Below are 20,274 nucleotides of genomic sequence, written 5' to 3'. Positions count from 1 at the left end.
ATGGGCCAGTAAGCAGTTCTGGTGCAAGCGTGGCCTAGAGTAGAATATGGTGGAGGCATTAAAGGCTAATGGTGAGAAGGAGAATCCCTGGGCCGGAGTACCCGGCCGGTGGCTTTTCTGATCCTCTGATCACTCTCAGAGCAACAGGCCTCCTTTGGATGCATCACTCACCAATTTAGAAGCCAGGGTACAGGTCTGAAAACAGTGGGATCAAAAGACATAGGGGTGAGGATTCAAGTTCACAGTCCTCAATCCCTAAGGTCTATTGTATGCAAACTGAGCACTGCCCCCTGGTCATTCCTCTAACCACTGCCTTCATCAAGTTTCCTGCATACAGAAAGAATAATGATTGAATTTAACATTCCACGAGTCTGTTATATCCTGAACCATATGCATGTAAGCCAAGGGATTTAATAGCTGCACTCAATTAAAGCACATATTGTTGGAATGCTAACTTTTTGCCCAGAAATCAAGGGAGGAAATTACATTGCTGTGCAAAGAGGGAGGATAAAACCCTCTTTACATCCACAAAAGCCTTTCTTAATCCTTCAAGAGAAAGCACCGTGGCTAGTTCCACGGGTTCCAATTTGGCTGTGTTTCTGTTATGTGCAGCTGTCTCTTATATTCCCAAAGGAAAATAGGGCAAGAGGCTTTTGCTTGATGAAGTTGCTCTGTTTGCCCCGAGGTGAAGAATGTTCCCTCCCCTTATTATGTTCAGTTAAAGGAGCTGTTGCCCTTTTTTCTGGTGCTGACTCTGCATTTGCCTTTGGAAGCAGCCACTGTGGTCGAAACACACCAGGGGACTTAGGTACAAGACCGTGGGGTGTGGTTTACCCAAAACCACCTAGTTTCATCTAATATTTCTATAGAAGTCCTACTTTTACCTGAAGAAGGCAGACCTGGCTTCTGAAACAGAAGGACAACCCTAGGATGCTTGAGATCTAAAGGGTTGTGTTAGACCTCAAGGAGCTTCTGGGCTGGCTGGGGCAGGCTGCAGGCTGTGCTGATCACTCAATATGTTTGTTGGCCTTGAAAGTTCCTTGGCCTTGTGAGTTAAGCAGCCCTAATCTCCTTCCTAATATGTTTCAGCAGAAAAAAAAGAAAGAAAGAAAGAAAGAAATCCCACAGGAACAGATAACATAATCTATACCTACATAGTATCTTACACAGTGCCCTGAAAATCATAGTCTGAATCTAGACTTCTAGAACCCTCTCCATTCCAGCTCCCTGCATTTAAATCCTGTCAATCCTTCAGGTACAGCTCATGTGCTGTTATCTCCACAAAACGCTCTATAATTCCTTCCATCAGGACTAATTTCTCATTTCCCCCTTCTCTGCATTCCCAGGGTATTTTATTGATCTTCTCTTCTGCATCAAAGGTTAAGTTCATTAGCTACTTGAAGGTCAGGATCTATATCTCATTAATCATGGATTTATCCCCGAAGAGCTTAACACAGTGTCTAACACTCAATAGCTCTCTGAAGTCAAACGCTCTGCCATATATGTGAACAAGTTCAGTATTATTTATCCAAGCTTTTATCAGTTCTATAAGCTTCATATCCTAAGGGAGACACATGTACTATTTAAATAGCTAAACTTAGAATGAACACAACTTTATAACAAGCTCTCAGTGGTCCTCTTTAATAAGGAATTATCAAAATGCATAATATAAAAAAGCGTGACTTTTCAAGATTCCACGCAACCAACAGTGATACCTCTATATAAAGAGAGACAAAGAAAAACTTTGAGACCTCAACAAAAGCAAGAAGGCTCAATTTTAACAACTAAGATGGGTATTTCTTGGGTTGAGAATCCTCTCTAATTGGCAGCAGAGTGAGGATTCCTCATGAAGCCTCTAGCTACTCCAAAACACTGGCAGCTTAAGGGGGAACCCAATAATGGAGTACTTCATCTGATGATTCAATTCTAAATCACCTTCAATGGTTTTTTTGTTGGGGAGGGAGAGGGATGCATATTGAAGGCATTGACAGTGGGCATGCAATTAACCATAAGCACCTGGCCTTGAATAATGAACTTATTTTTAGGTTCATTATCATGCTCACTCGTCCTAACAATTTCTCTGTGGCAAGAATGTATTAGATGCGAAAACCGAGCTATGGAAAAATTATACAACTTGTCTAGGAACAGACAAGTTGAACCCCTTCACAGCTATGTCTACACAGACAGCCAGAGTAGATCCCCACTCTGAAAGGCGGAAGGCCAAGCTACTGCCAGGCATCTTCTTTCCAGTGGTCATCAAGTACACACTCTCATGCGCACACACACACAGACACACACACACACACGTACGCCCCAAGCAGAAGTCCTAGAACAGTCCCAGAATTCAATATTCTGTATGTCAATAGTTTGAAAAAGGAACATCATTATTAAAAAAGTAAATACACTATCCTTCACTGAAGAATACAGGACAATCACAGTGCTGTCCTTAATCATTGCGTGTATTTGAAGAGATAGGATATGGGGTCATGACATGTTAAATGCAACTCAGAAGGGGGAAATCTCAAGTCAGTTGGGATTTTTTGTATTTACATAGAGAAGTGTTGTTGGATTTTTCTGACTTGCCAATTCACTCCTAGGAATTCATCTCCAAGACTGCCATTGAGGGTGACTTCTCTGGCTTCTCCCCAAAGACTTCAGATGAGACAGGATAGCTAGTTCTACCTAAGGTTCTGCCCCCCAGAGCCTCGTGGGCCTGGGAGTTTCAGTGGCCTTGGTCCTTTACTCATGTCATCACCCTCACCAAACATGTTCCTCTATAAACGTGGACAATCTTGTTGACAGTTGTATTCCTTCCGTTGTCTTTATATTTCTCAAAATATAGCCCTGTGCTGGCAAGTAGTGGGGGGCTCAACTCCAGTTGCTTGAGTGAGTAAATGAAGGAATAGACAAATAAGGGGCCGTTGTCGGTGGCCATATAGGGCTTATCATAATGGTTTAAAATGTGTCACAGGTCAATGAAATGTTAAATGAAACCATTTCCTTGGGCTCAATTCTGTTTCAGGTCCATTCTCCTTTCCATAGATCATTCCCACTGGTACGTGCAGTGCAGTGAATTGAGGGTTGAGAGTTTGTTTGGCCCATGATAGAGCACTGAATCAAAGACTTCTTCACAGAATAGGTTACATGCCAGCGATATTCTAAACGATAAGTAGACGTAGAGGAAGGATGTTCCGAGCATATGGAGCCATGAATGCTGAAGCATGTGCTTGTACCTAAGCCTGGTATGACTAGAAAGATGGCAAAATTCAGTGTCCAAGGGCAGCACAGGACAAATCCAATTATGGGCTAACCAAATGCGTGTGTCAGATTCCATGTTCTAGAGCTATTTCTTGCGGGAGCAGGGCTGCCTGAGGACAAGCATTTCAGAAGGGGCCTCTACCATCTGAGTAATGGTGCAGCCACTTTTACCCAAACAGCAGCCAACTGCATGTCTGGGGCCACCACATCCGTTAAGATTTATAGATAACTTCCCCTGATGGGAAGCCAGCATCCCTCCCTAATCTCTGCGGTTTCTTCCGGCACCACTGACTCCTACCTCTTGCTTAGGCCTTATCTCATCTTCTTCATTTGCCAAACACCATCTTGCAAACCTGATTCCCACACTCCCCCCAAGGCATCCCTGGCACAAGACCGTCTGCAGAAGGGCCTTTAAAAAAGTACAAGGGTGAGTTGCAACACAGTTCACCAGGAGGCTCTTGGGGCCCTCTTCTCAGGTGGACCCTGGCAGTTTCCTGGCATCTCAGCTCCACTCTCTTGTGCCCATTTCTGCTGGCTGCCCGCAAACCCTCTATCCCTACTACTTTGCTCACGCAAAGCAATGTGGCTTAGCCTGTCTGTCCTCCAGTAATCACAGAGGATTTGTGTACCAGAAGTTCTTTCTCACCCTGCTAATGTTCTTGAAGGGCAGTGTGAGAGGGCCTCCGCAAGAGAGACTTTATACTTCATTCAAGGTAGAGATTCACTTCAGGTGCTGCCGATTTTCTTTGTGGCGTTGCTGGGGACTGTGCTTTTACTCCATCAGTTTTTGGCCAAATGAAAAGACACATCAAAGATTCCCTTCTCTTCTGAAGATTGCAAAACCCTCCCGTCTCTAGAATGTGTAAACAGAGCCATGGTAACTGCAGGGAAATTCTGACTCTCCCGTTGGTCAAACCCTGGGCCTTTGTGTTGTCTTTGCTGTTGTTGTTTGAGTTTGGCAGGCGAGCTCGGGTCAGGGGATTACACGGCAGGCTTGGTGGAGCAGATTGACGTCCCGGCATTTCCTGTTGTGGGAAGGCCAGCCCCTGTTGCACATGCTCAGACCAGAGGCTGCAGCAAGTCCGTGGTGGGAGGGAGGATGTAAGGAAGAGCAGCTCTGGGTGCAAATAGGGGGGAGATCCAGGCATCAGGGAACAGGACCAGAACTTCAACTCCACTGGTCCCTTCATTTCTCTGGATCTGACTGTCCTCTCCTGTGCAACGAAAAGGCCCTAGTAAATGGTCTCCCATGTTTGTACTCCTGTTCTTTAAAAAATTAGGAGACTCATGAGACCATTTCAGTTCCCTGCTGAATAAGTCAGCTTTATTCTTGGAGTTTCCTACATGCTTGGTGCTTTTATGTTCAGTTTTGGGTGATATCATTTCATTTATCTCCTTTGGAAAAGAAACTGCACTAGACCAGGAGTGAAGCCACATTTCCTATATGACACACAGACACATACACCCACCTCCAGGGATACTTGAACCGTGTGTGTAAGATACGTAAGGGTCTTGGTTTAACATCCTAAACCTTCTGAGGTTCTTATCATAAAGTAAGATAGTGTGAACGTGTTATTTGGGGCTCTTCGGTGTTATTTTACTATTTTATCATGTGCTACAGTCATAAATCTTCAAGATTAGCAGGTACAAGGGGGAAGAAGTAGAAAAGTAGCATTTATTTGGTACCACCAAATGACTGGAAAAGCAAAACCAAAGGACAAAACCCAGAATTTTGCCAACACTGAGAAACAAACGGGAGTGAGGCTATCTGGACTCGGAAGCAGTTCTCTCACCTATAAACTGGGTGACCTGAGACCCTTAACCTCTCTATTCCTCCTCCCAAAAATGAACATAATAGCACCACCTACCATGCCGCCTGCTGTGAGATTAAAAGGTTAATGTCAAGCACTTGGAAGAGTGACTGGCACATACATGGTAAAGACTTCCTAAATTCAACTGGTTATCATGAATTCGGTATCTGGTTATTGATCACCTCCTTGTGAACCAGCTCCATACAAGACCTAGAATACAAGGGTCAACAAAATACACTCTGTGTTCAGGACCCACAGTCCCTGGGGAAGAAAGACAGATCTGTTTTAAAGAGACAGAAAGACCAGCCCAGTATCAGCTGCCAAGATGTTGCAAATCCTCTGGTCTGCTGTGATCGTGTCTTTTAAGATATAGAAATTTTTTTGATTTTCTAAAAAGAAGCCTGCCTGTCCCAAGCACAGTAAGTCACCCAGAGAGTCTCCATGTGTTACTGTGGTGCTTCGTCATCTCTGGGTCTCTGTATTGTTGACCACTTGTCCTTGCTTTCTTCCTTGCCTCCTGCATGGGATCCCCTTTCCACCCACTGATAGAATTGGCCCTACCTAGGACTCCAGTCTGAGTCCTTGACTCTCCAGTACCACCAACACAGGCTGTGGGAAGCAGGCCTGTTCTGAGGATTTTCAGCCTCTTTGGCGTATTCTTCTGTTTTCCAGACTCCTTTTTTGCAGCTTCCTTTCTTTACCCAGGAGGGAAATCGTGCTACTCCTCTGTCACCCACCTTTGACTGTAGATGGTGGAGATTTTTCTCCCCTCAACAGGAATAATTACGGTGCCAAGATAAGGAGCAGTTTTGCTAATTAGCCTTCTCTTTTCCATCCATAAAGTTACAGGTTCCTCTTGTTTTCTCCCTTCATCTTAAAAAATACAGTAAGCGCTAGCTTCCTGTCACTGAACTAAGTGGCAGACACTGAGTTAACTGCTTTATTTGAATCACTTCATTTAATTTGTTTGTAAATTCAACAGATAACTCTTGGGCACCTCCCACATTCTAGGTGCCATTCTAAAAGCTGAAAATGCAATGGTAAACATGACGAGTAAACAGAGGCTTCCATGGAACTTACACTCCAGCCAATAGTAAATAAATATCAAGGCATGAAAGGGTCCAGAACTGAAACTGAAACAGACTGATGGGATGAGGAGACTGGGGATGTCCAGGGAAGTCCTCTCAAAGAGTGATAGGAAGGATCCGGCCATGAGAAGAGCAGGGCAAGAGCATTCTTGGGTCAGGGGACAGCTTGTGCACAGGCCTTGAGACAGGAATGCGCTCTTTGAGGGACAGAGGGAGGGCAAGCAGGCTGGAGTACAGGGAGGTGGAGTGTGGTAAGGAAGAAGGCTGGAGAGGTGAGCCAAGGCCAGAGCTCACAGGGCAGAGCTGGGTTTGGATTTTCCTCTGCTGCTTTGTGGAGAACGGATTGTAGGCGAGGAGCACAGCAGGGAAGCCAGTCAGTGGCTACTGCAGTATCCTACAGAAAGCGGAGGGGGCTTGGGACCAGTGTGGTAGGGTGGGGATGGAGGTGGAGGTGGAGAAGTCATAGCTGTGGGGTCTTTTAGAAGTAAGGTCAACAGAATCTGCTGGCAAATTGAGATGAGGTGGGGGGAGGGGGGGTTCAAGGGTGACTCCAGGCAGTGGGGAATACTGCAGGACGAGCAAGTTTAAGATGAGGAGATGATGGGGAGACTCCTCTTTGACGTGGTACTACTGAGATGGCTATTAGTCCCCTGAAGGGAGATGTCAATGTCGAGTCAGCAGTTGGGTTCAGAGGAATCGGGGATAAAGATAGAAACACAAGTCATCAGCATGTAGATGGGATTAGGTGAACCGCCCTATGAAAGAGTAGAGATGCAGCAGAGAATGGGTTCCTGGATTGTGCTACAACCTAAGGAGGCAGGAGCGCTTTTACCCCCGCTTTACTGATAAGGAAAATAAACTCAGATAGCTTAAGTGACTTGCCCCACAGACGGCCTAGGAAGCTCTGAGGTTTAACCCAGGCAGTCGATTCCCATCCACTTTGCCAAAGTGGACACGTACATACAGCAGTGGTGCTTTGCTTCCTTCATATATGACAATCTCTCTGCAGGAAGAAGATGACGATGGTCTGCCCAAAAAAAAGTGGCCTACTGTAGATGCCTCTTACTATGGTGGGCGAGGCGTTGGAGGCATTAAAAGGATGGAGGTAAGATACAGCTTCAAGTACTCTTATCTCTGTGCCGACTACTCCGTGATGGAAAACCAGATAAAAGTGGTGAAAGCTCATACTTGAGGTCTGGTGGGAATTTGGATTATAAGGCGTCAGATGGAGAGATGGCAGGTACACCCCTTTAACTGTGCACCCCCATATCTTGCCCACCACTTACAGTAATTTGTTCATCTGCTCAAACACCTCAGTGGTTTCCTCTCCCACTGGAATACAGTCCAAAGTTCTTTCCTGGGCCTGTAGGGCCTTTGCACATGCTGTCCCCAGTCTGGACAATTCCTCCCCTAAACATCCATCTGTGTGATTTGCTCTCCCTGCCCCTTCAAACCTCTCTCTTTCCCTTTTTCCACACCCTCCTCTTCCCTGACCCTAAAAACCCAAAGGAATTGGGGAGTGGGTAGCACTCACATTGCATATCACACATGTACGTATGATGCCCATCTCCAGAGGCATTTTACTGTATTTTGTCATTTTGTTTTATTATATGTTATTTATTGTAGGTTCGCTGGGGAGAAAAGGGTTCCACAGAAGAAGGTGCTAAGTTGGAAAAAGCAAAGAATGCGAGAGTCAAGATGCCAGAGCAGGAGTACGAATTCCCCGAACCTCGAAATCTCAACAACAACATGCGTCGGCCCTCTTCCCCCCGGAAGTGGTACTCGCCAATCAAGGTGTGTCCCTTTCTACTCAGAAACCCATCATCTCTCCTGATAAAATGCTCACAGAGTAAGACTCAGATTCTTTTGACATGATAAAATATCAAACCAAATCCCAGGTATCACAAAGGAACAAATTTCTAAAATCATGGACTTAAAAGTACACGTACTTATTTTCTCTATTTCTACATTATCAAAGTTGAAACTAGGCTTTTTAAAATCACCACGGCTGGGGTGCCTCATGGTTCAGTTAAGCGTCTGACTCTGAGTTTGGGCTCAGGTCACGATCTCACGGTTGGTGGGATCGAGTCCGGTATCAGGCTTTGCACCGACAGCATGGAGCCTGCTTGGGATTCTCTCTCTCTCTCTCTCTCTCTCTCTCTCTCTCTCTCTGCTGCTCCCCCACTCATGCTCACTCTCTCTCTTCTCTCTCTCAAAATAAATAAACATTTTTTAAAAATCACCATGGCAAACTAGCAGAATCCAAGTGGACTATGAGTCAAGAGACTGGAGTAGTGACCCCAGAAGATCACATAAATTCCTGTAACATCTCTCAGCTTCATTGGTAGACAGTTCCACTATCTAACAAAAATGGCAGCATTCCTCTTGATGCCTTATCTCTCCTCCTTTTGCCATAACACAAGCCAATTCCCCTTTCTCCAAGCTTCCCGCCAGTGCGTCATGTGTTGGCCATGGATTTAGGACTCACTCGTCCTGTCTGTGAGCAAAACCACCACCCCGCCCCCCCCCCCGCCTTTTCTTTTCTCCACTATCTCTCTTCCCCTGTATATCTCCAGAGCTTAAATCTCTTCGGCTTATTAGGGAATTTCAGCTATAGAAGGTAGCTAGTGCTTCCTGAAGACTTCTTTTCTCTTCCTCTTGTTCTTCCTCTATTTCTATACTGCAAACAGAAACTGGGCCAATTCCAAGGCCTCAAGTCAGAAGGACCCAGTTTAAGAGCCAGCTCGCATCACGCACATATACACATGCACCCACACAGTCTTACCCTTCTTCCAGTAAGAGCAAAAATACTACTCATCATCATTCACTGAGTTATTTGCTAATTAAAAAAAAATTTATTTAATGTTTTATTTATTCTTGAGAGAAAGAGAGACAGAGCATGAGTGAGGGAGGGGCAGAGAGAGAGAGGGACACAGAATCCGAAGCAGACTCCAGGCTCTGAGCTGTCAACACAGAGCCCGACATGGGGCTCGAACTCACGAGCTGAGCAGTGAGATCATGACCTGAGGCGAAGTCAGATGCTCAACAGACTGAGCCACCCAGGCACCCCAGTTATTTGCTAATTTTAGAGCAGCACTTCTCCTATGAAATCAAAAGAAATACATTTTTTAAAAATTGTCTTTATTGCTTATTTATTTTTGAGAGAGAGAGAGAAAGAGACAGTATGAACAGGGGAGAGGCAGAGAGAGAGGGAGACACAGAATCTGAAGCAGGCTCCAGGCTCTGAGCTGTCAGCACAGAGCCCGACGCAGGGTCGAACTGACAAACCGTAAGATCATGACCTGAGCCAAAGTTGGACGCTTAACTGCCTGAGCCACGCAGGCGCCGCAAAAGAAATAACCATTTTAAACAATGGAGTGACATTTCATTGGTAATTGTCTCTTCTCAGCCAAGCTGGCTCATGCTCACACTAATTGCAGTGTGTTTTCATTTTGGTTTGCTGTGTTTAAAGCAAGGAGATTCTTTTTTAAGATAAGTGCGCCCACCCCCTCCCACCCCACCCCACCTCACCCCACCCCAGCCAATGGCTTGAACTCTGGAAAGATGTGGGCGAGATGTAGCTTGCTTGACTAACAGCTGGTTGCTTCTAATTATTTTCTAATGCAGAACATGCAATGGCGTGCATGCATGTGCAGACAGGAAGGAGCCAAGTAGAACCTCAGAGATGAAGAAGAAAGGGAATTTTCTATTAGGTCGTTTTTAGGCATCTGTACCTTGTGACTAACATGACATATTTGGTTATCGCCAGGTTTTCATTTCTGTAATCCTGGACTTTGAAAGAACATTAATTCTGTTTGAAGAATCCAATTTCTGCTTGAGAGAATGTTATTCCTCCATCAACCAGTGGTTTAGGACTGAGTTTTATGAAGTAAATAGGGATATAAACAACTGGATGCATACGTCTAAAAACATTCCCAACACCCACTTGGAGTTAGCATCAACGAGCGTTTGTTGTGTACCTAGTATGTGCTGGGTACTGCCAGATACTAAGTATACAGAGGTTCTCAACCCTGGCTGAGTATCAGAATCACCCTGAGAGCTTTAAAAATACAGATTCCCAGGCCTAATGACTTACTCTCACGAAAGGCTTTCATAGGCACACAGGCCGTCTGTCACAACTTGCTTTGCTTTTTCTCGGTGAAACTCCTTTGCCCCCCAGTGCCTCCCTTTCCAACATCAAAACTCCCTAAGCCACACCCCTCTGTGGCCCCCAATTATCGTTGCCTCCACAGCCTCTGCTCATGAGCCTCCTCCTTAGTCATTGTGTCCCACTGCTGGTTCTCACAGTGTGGTCCCTGGACCACCAACATCAACATCCCCCAGGAACTTGTTGGAAATGCACATTCTCAGGCCCAACCCAGATGTACTGAATCAACAACTTCAGGGGTGGGGCCCAGCCATCTGGGATTGAACAAGCCCACTTAAGACATTGTCACCAGGGGCGCCTGGGTGGCGCAGTCGGTTAAGCGTCCGACTTCGGCGCAGGTCACGATCTCGCGGTCCGTGAGTTCGAGCCCCGCGTCAGGCTCTGGGCTGATGGCTCGGAGCCTGGAGCCTGTTTCCGATTCTGTGTCTCCCTCTCTCTCTGCCCCTCCCCCGTTCATGCTCTGTCTCTCTCTGTCCCAAAAATAAATAAACGTTGAAAAAAAAAAAAATTTAAAAAAAAAAAAAAGAAATTGTCACCAAAGGGGCGCCTGGGTGGCTCAGTCAGTTGAGCGTTCGACTTCGGCTCAGGGCATGATCTCACAGTCTGTGGGTTTGAGCCCCGCATCGGGCTCTGTGCTAACAGCTCAGAGCCTGCAGCTTGCTTCCCATCCTGTGTCTCCCTCTCTCGCTGCCCTCTCCCCCACTCTCACTTTGTCTCATTCTGTCTCTCAAAAATAAATAAATGCAAAAAAAATAAAAAAAAAAAAATTGTCACCTAAGGTTCCAGCCACACTGCCGCAGAGAAGGTTCCCTGAGGGCAGGAACCTTGGCACCTGGCCAAAAGATCATGACCACACCTCAGCAATTTGTCAGAAGTCTCTGCAAGGAGGCCCACGTTAGATTTCATAGCCTATTTCTACCACAGACGCAACGGCGGGATTAATGATAAATGGTTGAGAATCTGAGTGTCAAGGAAGCCCCGGACAGCCAGATGGGAAAGACGTGTGATGTCGGTGGACGGGCACAGCCCCTCAGCAGTACTGTCATACTCTGACATGGGAACGGTCACTTTGCCTTCCTGCTGGTGGAGCAGCTCAAGCCAAGGCCTGCTCAGCTCCCTCTATACAATAGTCCGCTAGTGTGATTGCTCATGTGTGAGTCTTCTCTCCACCAGATTTGACCCCCTGGGGGCACCACTTCTGCTTAACTCATCTTTGAACCTGCAGGAAACAGCACTGTACCTGGCATAGCACAGGGACTCTGCCATCTCTTGTTACAGAGCTGACACATAAGTTTAATTACAAAACCACTCCCAGAGTGTCCTGCTGGTGAGACTATCTCCTGTGACGTGCACAGATCGCTTTGGTACCATCAGTTCAAAGAAGGTGACATTCTTCTTGCCATCCCTTTGAGGGGAGGAGAGAAAAAGAGGTCACCTTATGTGTTGAGGGAAGGGTGAGAACAAGGAGGTTTCAGAATAGAAGCACAGAAAGGAATTCAAAAGTAAAGTTGTATACTGTCTCTCAAGAAGAAGGGCAGACTTGCTCCCAGAACGTCAGCATTCATATTGTTTAACAAGTTTCATGCTCCATGATGAGCCCCATCTTAGCTATGGTGCCTGCGGATGTCACTGGGCCTTGGAAGAACATTTAGCCTCACATAGTGCTGTAAACTCTGTTTCCCTTTCATGAACCCTCTCGCTGGATTTGTCACAGTCTGGGCAGGAAATAGAAGCACACTCAAGAGGGTTGAACTTTTGGTGAGGGCAGGGTTAAGAGAACCCACAGAGATGGCCAGGGATTCAGGGACTGGCAACCAGTGAGAGCTGTTACCTCCCTAGGCCTGAAGGATAAGGACAGGAGATGGTATCATTTGAGCCAGTGACCAGAAGAGGCCACCCAGTGGGAGCTGTGGCCATAGCAAGGGAATCAGCAATCTAAATCTGCCCTACCGCCTGTTTTTTATATGACCCACAAACTAAGAGTGGTTTTTATTATTTTTAAATGGTTTTGTAAGTTCCTATATAATACCCTAGAGTTTGCCTCAAGCTACAAAGCTTACAATATTTACTCTATGCCCTTTACAGAAAATGTTTACAGATCCCTCTCCTAAAAGAATGCAGCCACCGAGGAAGGCAGGGGGTCAGGGAAGGAACAGAAGAGATAAATGCCCCGACCTCTCCCTCATCTTGCCCTCATCTTGCCCTCATCTCCTTCTGGTACACCTATCGGCCAAACCAAAGGGCAACCAGATGGTGTTTTCTGTAGAAGTCAGGCCTCTGGGGCATAGAGCTGGGAGGACAGAGAAAGGCAGAGAGTGGATGGGGGCATGCAGCTCATGCAGAATGACCAGTCCATTCTCTGCCCCCACTATAAATAGGGAGAACACTCCCACCCAATGTAAAACTTTCAAGAGACACTGGAAAGACTTAGCTCCCCAGGGAAAGTGGTCAGAGTCATACACATCTTTAAATGTATTGCATTCGACTCACTTTTTTCATGCATGTTATAAAATCGATATGAGAAGCAGAGAGGCAGGTGAGCGCATCTGCTAAGCAAACCCAGGAGGAACTCATCAAGAGACGAAGTCCACATCGGGCTTCTCTCCCCCATTCCCCAGTCTGATTTAGGGCACTGACCACAGCAACCACACTTCACCCTTTCCTCATTCCAGGCTCATGACCAGGAAATTTTCCGATATTCGGCCTTAATTTTCCTTTGCTCCGTTTTCACCCCCTGGATTTACAGTACCCCATGCTTCTCATTAAATTGGGACTGACCATTTCAGACAAGTGAAGTAATACCCAGATATACGGCCTCCAGATAGATTAAAACCAGGACTGTTTTCAGGTTTGCTGGAAGGCTTGCAGCCTTTAGAGAAACCATTTTCTCCCTTTCCAGTAGCTCCTCCACAGGACTGAAAATGGCAGAAGTGACAGCTGAAGGACAAAAGCCAGACCCTGGATGGCCAGGAAGACTGGCTGTTCTTTGCACGAGAGCCAGACCATGAAGGGGCAGGGTTAGGTCATACTCATTGTGAGGCCTGGGGGGATGGGGGGGGTGGTCTTCTGTTCTCTTCATTTTCTGTCAGGCCAACCTTCATCCCTGGCCTACAGCACCTTGACCTTATAATCAAGCAGCATTCAGTCATGAAACCATGCTGGATGGAGCCCTATGTAGCCCAGTAAGACATACTAAAGCCTTAAGTATTGTCAGATGGGCTGTTGATGTTAAACAGACGTTTTTTATCCCTTTCTGGCTACTTTTTATAATGGCTCCAAACTTTTTTTAAACAAAGACCAAAACTAAAAAAGAACAAAACAAAAATCACCCTGTGTGAGTGTGTGCTAGTGTGTGTGTGTGTGTGTGTGTGTGTGTGTGTGTATGTGTTTCCAACGTTATGCATTAATTCATTTCATCTGAGGAGAAGCATGGGCTGCAATATTTACCATAGATTTTAAGGTGTAAAAATTCAGATGTTAGTCTCTAACAGCTCTATCGTTGACCTACACTCAAAATTCTCCACCTCTGACTGACTTACAAGCAGCTCAGGCAGACAACCCAGAAGAGAAGACACAGCTGCTGCTTGGCCAAATTTTTTAAAAAGGAGAGAAAAAGAAGCTCAGCCCCAAACCCCAGGCACCACGATGCTTTGAATGACGGCTGCGTAAACATTCCCCACCCTGCCTTATTGTTTAGGAAGAAACAAAATGGAGAGTTGACCTAGAACTCCCAGTTTGCTTGCCTTTGTGGATTGGAAGGTAGTCTGAGCATGAGGTGCAGTGCAGAAGCCTGAAATTGGTAAATTTCTCATTTTATAGTGAAAATGTATCAATATCCTATGAAAGAAAGCTATATTTAAATTCCAGCTAATATATTCTGACAGAGGGTCCCAAGGTTAATAGGGAAATCTTTATTTCCAGCTTCACAGAAGCAGTTGGGCATTTCTCCTGGGGAGGGACCATGTCTTGAATTGGGTCCTATGGAGAGGCCTGTGCATCATGGTCACTCAAATCTGAGATAAATAGGGAGTCAACTCAAAGGCTCCTTCCTCCCACCTCCAGACTTCGGGTAAATCCCAGGAACCGTTGGAAAAATCCCCTGAGGCTCTTCACATCCCAAAGGGATATTATTAAAAACCTCATTAGCTGCTGTCTTGAAATGACAGCTTTCTGCCTCCATTCAGAAAAATAAAGGCACCAGCAGCTTTTGTTATGCACTTCTCTTTGACCTTAGGGGGTAATTTTGTATCCTCTTCTTGGTTAGAAACCCACTTTTCTAAAACTTCCTTCAGCTCTTGCATAAAAAGCTATAAAAAGCTGACGAGGGAGCAGAAGGAGAGGTTGGGTGTGTGGATTACCCAGATGGTGTCCTATGCCACAGAGGTGGGACTTTGGGCTCATTGGTGGCACCGCCAGAACTCACTAACTAACTGGAATAAAACTGGAACTAACTAACTGGTCTCACCTTGGCCAGAGGAACCCAAGGACAGCAGCTCACCTGGGTGAAATGCATACTGCAGGCCGGGCACAATTCCAGAGGCTTCCCACACACCACGCTCTCGCTCCTTTATTTTACAACAACCCTCAAAAGTAGAAACTACTACTACTCCCATTTACAAATGGAAAAACTAAGGAACAGAGAGGTTAGGTGACTTGCCTAAATTCATACTGCTAGTAAGATGTTTCCTGGTTTATTTTATTAACTGCAAAGCATCCATTAGAGCTAGCAATGAAATCCATCATTAATCAAAGAGGAGAGAGGACTGGGGGGGGGGGGGTGCCTGGAGGTAAAGGACCAATCAGGAAACCGTTGGCAGGATGAGTGACAGATGATGAGGGTCTGGGCCAGGCAGTAGCCATGGAGACAGTGGGGCAGGATGGACAGGAAGCAGTGACAGGAGAGCTGTGACAGAGAGAAAGTCCACAAGACATGGTTGGAGTTGAATATGAGGAGGTGGCAGAGGGCAAGGAGGTGACAGTGAGTCTCTGGTGTCCAGCTTGCCCATGTGGATGTCGGCAGTGCCAGGAACCAAGCAGGGTATGCAAAAGGAGGAACTGGTTGGGGAAAGATAGCTAGTTCCGTTTTTAATACCTGTGATAACTTCTGCATGAAAACTAAGATTTGGTAGGTGACTGGATTGGGAGCTCAGGAGAGGACTAAGCTGAAGGTAGAATTTGTGAGCCATCAGCAGAGAGATGGAAGTTGACCCCAGAGACTAGGTGAGAGCCTCCCAGGTGGATCACTCAGCCTGAGGGAGAGGCTTGAAGAGGGCTGAAGGGAGGACCAGGTAGAAGCTGAAAAGGCCTATCCGGGGAGGAAGGAAAGAGCAGGCAGAGGCTGATGGCACTGAGGCCAAGGGAAAGTGTAAAGAAAGGAGAAGCCCAGTGCATCAGATCTAAGAATCAAGTAAAATGCTGGGGCACCTGGGTGGCTCAGTCGGTTGAGCCTCTGACTTCGACTCAGGTGATGGTCTCATAGTTTGTGGGTTCGAGCCCCGCATCAGGCTCTGTGCTGCCGCTTGCTCAGAGCCTGGACCCTGCTTCAGATTCTGTGTCTCCTTCTCTCTCTGCCCCTCCCCCGCTCACATTTCGTCTCACTTTGTTTCTCAAAAAAAAAATTAAAAAAGAAAAATGAGACCCAACGGTGGCCAAGGCACTTGGCAGTTGGGATCCATTGGTGGCCTTAGCAAGTGCAGCTTGGTGAAGCACTGTGGCCAAACGCTGCAAGAGAGGCCAGCCCACAGCATGCTGGAGGGGAGTGAGAAATGTGGCCTGAAGGAAGTGGGCAGGGGTTGGCCGAGCACAGAATGGAGGATGGATGGATACACGCTTGTCAAGTTCACATTATTGATTTCTTACACTCTATGTTGCATTCTTTTCCATCTTTCTTCAGAGCCTCCCAAGTGATCATTTTCATGACTTTACCATGATCATAGGTAACATTTAACGAATACTTTCTTTGAGCTAAGTATCTAACTTCAATATCTAATTGGGTAGTTACCTGATAGGGTAGATAGTACCATTGTGTCCATTTTAAAGATGAGAAAAGTGAGGCTTAGGGAGATGAAACAGCTCATCCACAGCTGCAGAACTGGGAGGGCCAGACCCCAAATACCAACTCAGGCAGTGTGAATTGTCACTTTTGGCTTAAACATCACACTATGACCTGTTGCCACAAGAAAACCTTACTACCGATTCTCATGGTGTTATGCATCCAGATGGTCTCTGCTCTTTTGCTCTGCCCATAGCTTCAGATTTAAGTTTCTGCAAATATTCTTCCCATCCCCATCTTACTGCTCCTCATTTGTCAAGCAGTTGAGTGATTAGCACACAGAACGCTGTGGGTGGGCTGATTTACAAGGATGAATACTGGGAGTCCCCCCAAAATAGGGAAAGAAAAAGAGGCATTCATCCAGGAAACCCACCTGGTTTCATCCTGAAATATAAATGCTTACCCCAAGGAACCTTCAAGGAAAACACTTAACTGATGATTGAAATGGTTTAATGCAGAAAACCGTGCTGAACCCAGCAGCAGTCCCCTCCAGCTTTCTAAAGTCATTTCAAAATATTTTTAGAGGCTTTTGTAAATACTTTGCCAAAAGAGATGAAAAACATAACACTTAGCAAGACAAAGTTTAACCCACAGAACTTGAGCAACAGTTGATAGAAGTTCAAGAGCACATTTTATTTGAATCTAACCCACCAGAAGAGAATGCCAGAACATGAAGTCTTCGAGATGACATTCTTAAATTGATGCTTCCTCTACAAAAGCTTTGTATCAAGGAACTTGAAGTCTCTGGACTTCCCCAGCCTCTCAGCACCATCCTTCAGAGTCCTCTTCCAGATCAGTATCTTCAAACATGCCTCACTGAGACCCAGTAGGAAATACAGTTTGGCTCAGTACATAAGTATGTGTGCGTTGAATGCGCGCTAAAACACTCACCAATATACACACACCCATACACATTTAACTGATACAAATTTGTCACAAAATAATAGTTATCTTCGTCGTGTGCAAGTGACTCAAATATTCTCTTTCCTATTCTATTTTATTTCTTAAGAATTCTGGTCCTAATACACAAAACTGTCTCATGAGGGATTGAAGAGTTGCAACCTACCATTTAGAAACCCTATTCTAAAGGATCTAAGTCCAAGTACTCGAGCCAGAAGATCTGCACAAGGAATATAATAGAAAGTATATGAGCTCTGGAATTACACGGCCATAGGGTCCAATCACACCTCCCAATTTACCAGCTCTGTGCTTTAGGCAAGTTAGTCGTTAGTCTGACCTTCCATTTCCTCTCCATAATCCTTTGGGAGTTTGGGAGAAGACGCATGTGGAAGCACCTAGCCCAGCACTTATTCAGTAGCACTGAATGCATGCATTCATCCAACCAAAATTTACTGAGCACTAGGGCTGGGGGTACAGCAACTAACAACCCAGTGACACCTCTGCTTTCATGGAATTGACATTCCAGGTGGCAGAGACAGACAATAGGCAAATAAACATAGAGTACGTCAGGGATTAATAAAGCCTGTATTTGTTTCCTATTGCTGTTGTAACAAACTACCACTAACTTAGTGACTTCAAACAACACAATTTTGTTATTTTACAGTTCGGGAGGTCAGAAGCTCAAAACAGGTCTCACTGGGCTCAAATCAAGGCGAGGCCAGGGTTGCGTCTCTTTTGGAGGCTTTAGGGGAGAATCTGACTCTTTGTCTTTTCCAGAGACTAGAAGCTGCCCATACTCACTGGTTTATGGCCCCCTCCCTTCCCCAAAGCCAACAACCGTGGGTTGAATCTCGCTCACGTGGAATCCCTCTGACTCTGTGTCTGTCGGCACAACTTCTCTGACTCTGACCCCCCTGCCCCCGCCTCCCTCTATCAAGGACCCACATGCTTAGGGACCACCTGCATAACCCAGGATAATCTTCCCATCTCAAGATCCTGTACTTAATCACATCTGCAAAGTCTTTTGCCATGGCAGGTAACATATTAAGGGTTAATACTGAGAGCAAAATTCAATAAATGTCATTGTTGCATTTTAGTATTTGAGACAGGGGAAATGAGCCTCCATTCAGCACGTCTAGGGGACAAGAATGGCCAGAGGCATTAGTTTCCCTTCATCATATGCTGTGAAAACTTCACTCACAGACTCACCCTTCTCACATTCAGCCAATTACCTACAACTCCAAAGGGGTTGTGATTTTGGGTATTCTGAGATTTTTGGTAATCTGTCCCTTGAGCCTGGGATTCCTGAGCAAGTCATAGGTGCTGAGTGAGCCCAGGGATCTGCATCCCAGGGGCCTTCAATTGGTCTGGCCCCATCAATAGTTCTGTTCAGTAGTTTTCCTGAATTTGTCATCATTGTTTCATTTGTGAACTCTGGGCATTAAGTGGGAAGAAAAAAACTACCACTTCAGTGGAAGTTGAAAAGATTGACTTTGGTGTGAGGATATGCCCAGAAACGCAATGAGAGCAAAAGCTGAGAGCCTGAATGCACTTCTCTGCGTTAGCAAATTTGGGACAGTACCGAAGTCTCATGCATGTATCCTGCATGCACATCAGGGTCTTGTTACATGTCTCTCCTGCAGCCCCCATTTTGAACTTAGGGCCTGGAGAGTCACTTATCCCGTTACGACCACATTGCCAGCGGTACGTTGTTCCCATGACTGAAGAAGCATGGAAAGTTCCACATGTCTATGTTGGCCACTGCTCTGGTTTCACTTGTAATCTTGATGCATTTGGTGTTTTGTTTTGTTTTGTGTTTTCAGGGAAAACTGGATGCCTTGTGGGTCCTACTAAGGAAAGGATATGATCGTGTGTCTGTGATGCGTCCACAGCCAGGAGACACGGTAGGATTCATTAATGGTGTCATACATACTTTGTTTTTCTCTCTCACTCTGAATTTGGTGAGCTAGAATAACTCCAGATATATCAATCTAGCTGTTATTTCCTGTTGTGACAAATCAGATACTAATTTTCAAAATTCTGGGTTCTTTACAAGACCTTAAGTGTTGACTTGCTTTTCTGGAAAGGATCTTGACAGAAATAGGTTGAGTTAAACTTCCTAGGACTTGAGCTTCTTATGTTGTAGGTACAGCAAGTGAAAGAGGCAGGAGTGGCCCTTCCCTAGGCTGTGCCAGGAGAGAGGCCTGCTGCTCCCCAGCAGCGGTGGCCAGTGGTGACCAACAAGATGTACAAGATGCCAGAGCCACAAGGTGGGGCAAGGGAATGGAGGCCACAGAAAACATCCACCCTCTTCCAGCAGGTGTCAGACCCAACTGGTCTAAGACCTCAGGAGGTCCTTTTACCCTGGTAAGGATTTGCCCCAAAACGGTCAGGGCCAAGCTTAGAGTGTCTCCAACTACAAGGAGGCAGAAAAGGAGGAGTCAGCAGAGACCTCTAGGAACCATCTAGTCCATCTCCATTTTGTGAATGAGAAAATGAAGGACAGGAGAAGCTGAATAACTTGTTCTGTTCCCAAAGTAACAGTGCTGGAAACAAATCCTGTTCTGCTGAAATCACACTGTTGCTCTGTCTTCTCCCTAAATTTTACAAAACAAACTTGGGACGAAATCCTCCCTCAACTACCAGCAAACCACATCTTCCATCCACTTCTCTGGATGTCAGGCACATAGCCCAAAAGCAAAATAAAGGTGTCCGGTTTGAAATTCCTTTCAAATCAGGTAGAGAACTTCCTTCTTGGCGGGAAAATTCCAGGCAAGTTACTTAACCTCTCTGAGCTCCATCTTTATAAAGTAAATGATGCTGTGGCTGTTTGGAGAAGATACTTGTAACGAATCTGGCCCAATGCTGAACACCTAGGAATGCTCAATCGATGGTGATTATGATGATTATTTACGTCACGCTTTTCTACTGCCTGTGAAGGGCTGATACAAAAATTCAAAGCATATTGCAACTGACGTGTATCAGGTAAGCCCACAG

At 45.8% G+C, this 20,274-nt stretch overlaps 1 protein-coding gene across 1 annotated transcript in view; it reads left to right on the top strand.

Moving 5' to 3' along the window:
• ANTXR1 (ANTXR cell adhesion molecule 1) overlaps positions 1-20,274 on the top strand; it is a 223,029-nt gene that overhangs the window by 152,593 nt on the left and 50,162 nt on the right. Inside the window, exons 15-17 of the mRNA XM_086700957.1 lie at positions 7,167-7,262; positions 7,784-7,951; positions 19,101-19,181. Coding sequence (XP_086557083.1) covers positions 7,167-7,262; positions 7,784-7,951; positions 19,101-19,181 — 345 coding nt within the window. The remainder of the gene's footprint in view (positions 1-7,166; positions 7,263-7,783; positions 7,952-19,100; positions 19,182-20,274) is intronic.

This window comes from Puma concolor, chromosome A3 (assembly GCF_028749965.1).
Source record: "Puma concolor isolate L17-30 chromosome A3, mPumCon1.1.hap2, whole genome shotgun sequence".
Classification (NCBI taxonomy): domain Eukaryota; kingdom Metazoa; phylum Chordata; class Mammalia; order Carnivora; family Felidae; genus Puma; species Puma concolor.
This window is presented reverse-complemented; position numbering and strand designations above follow the sequence as displayed.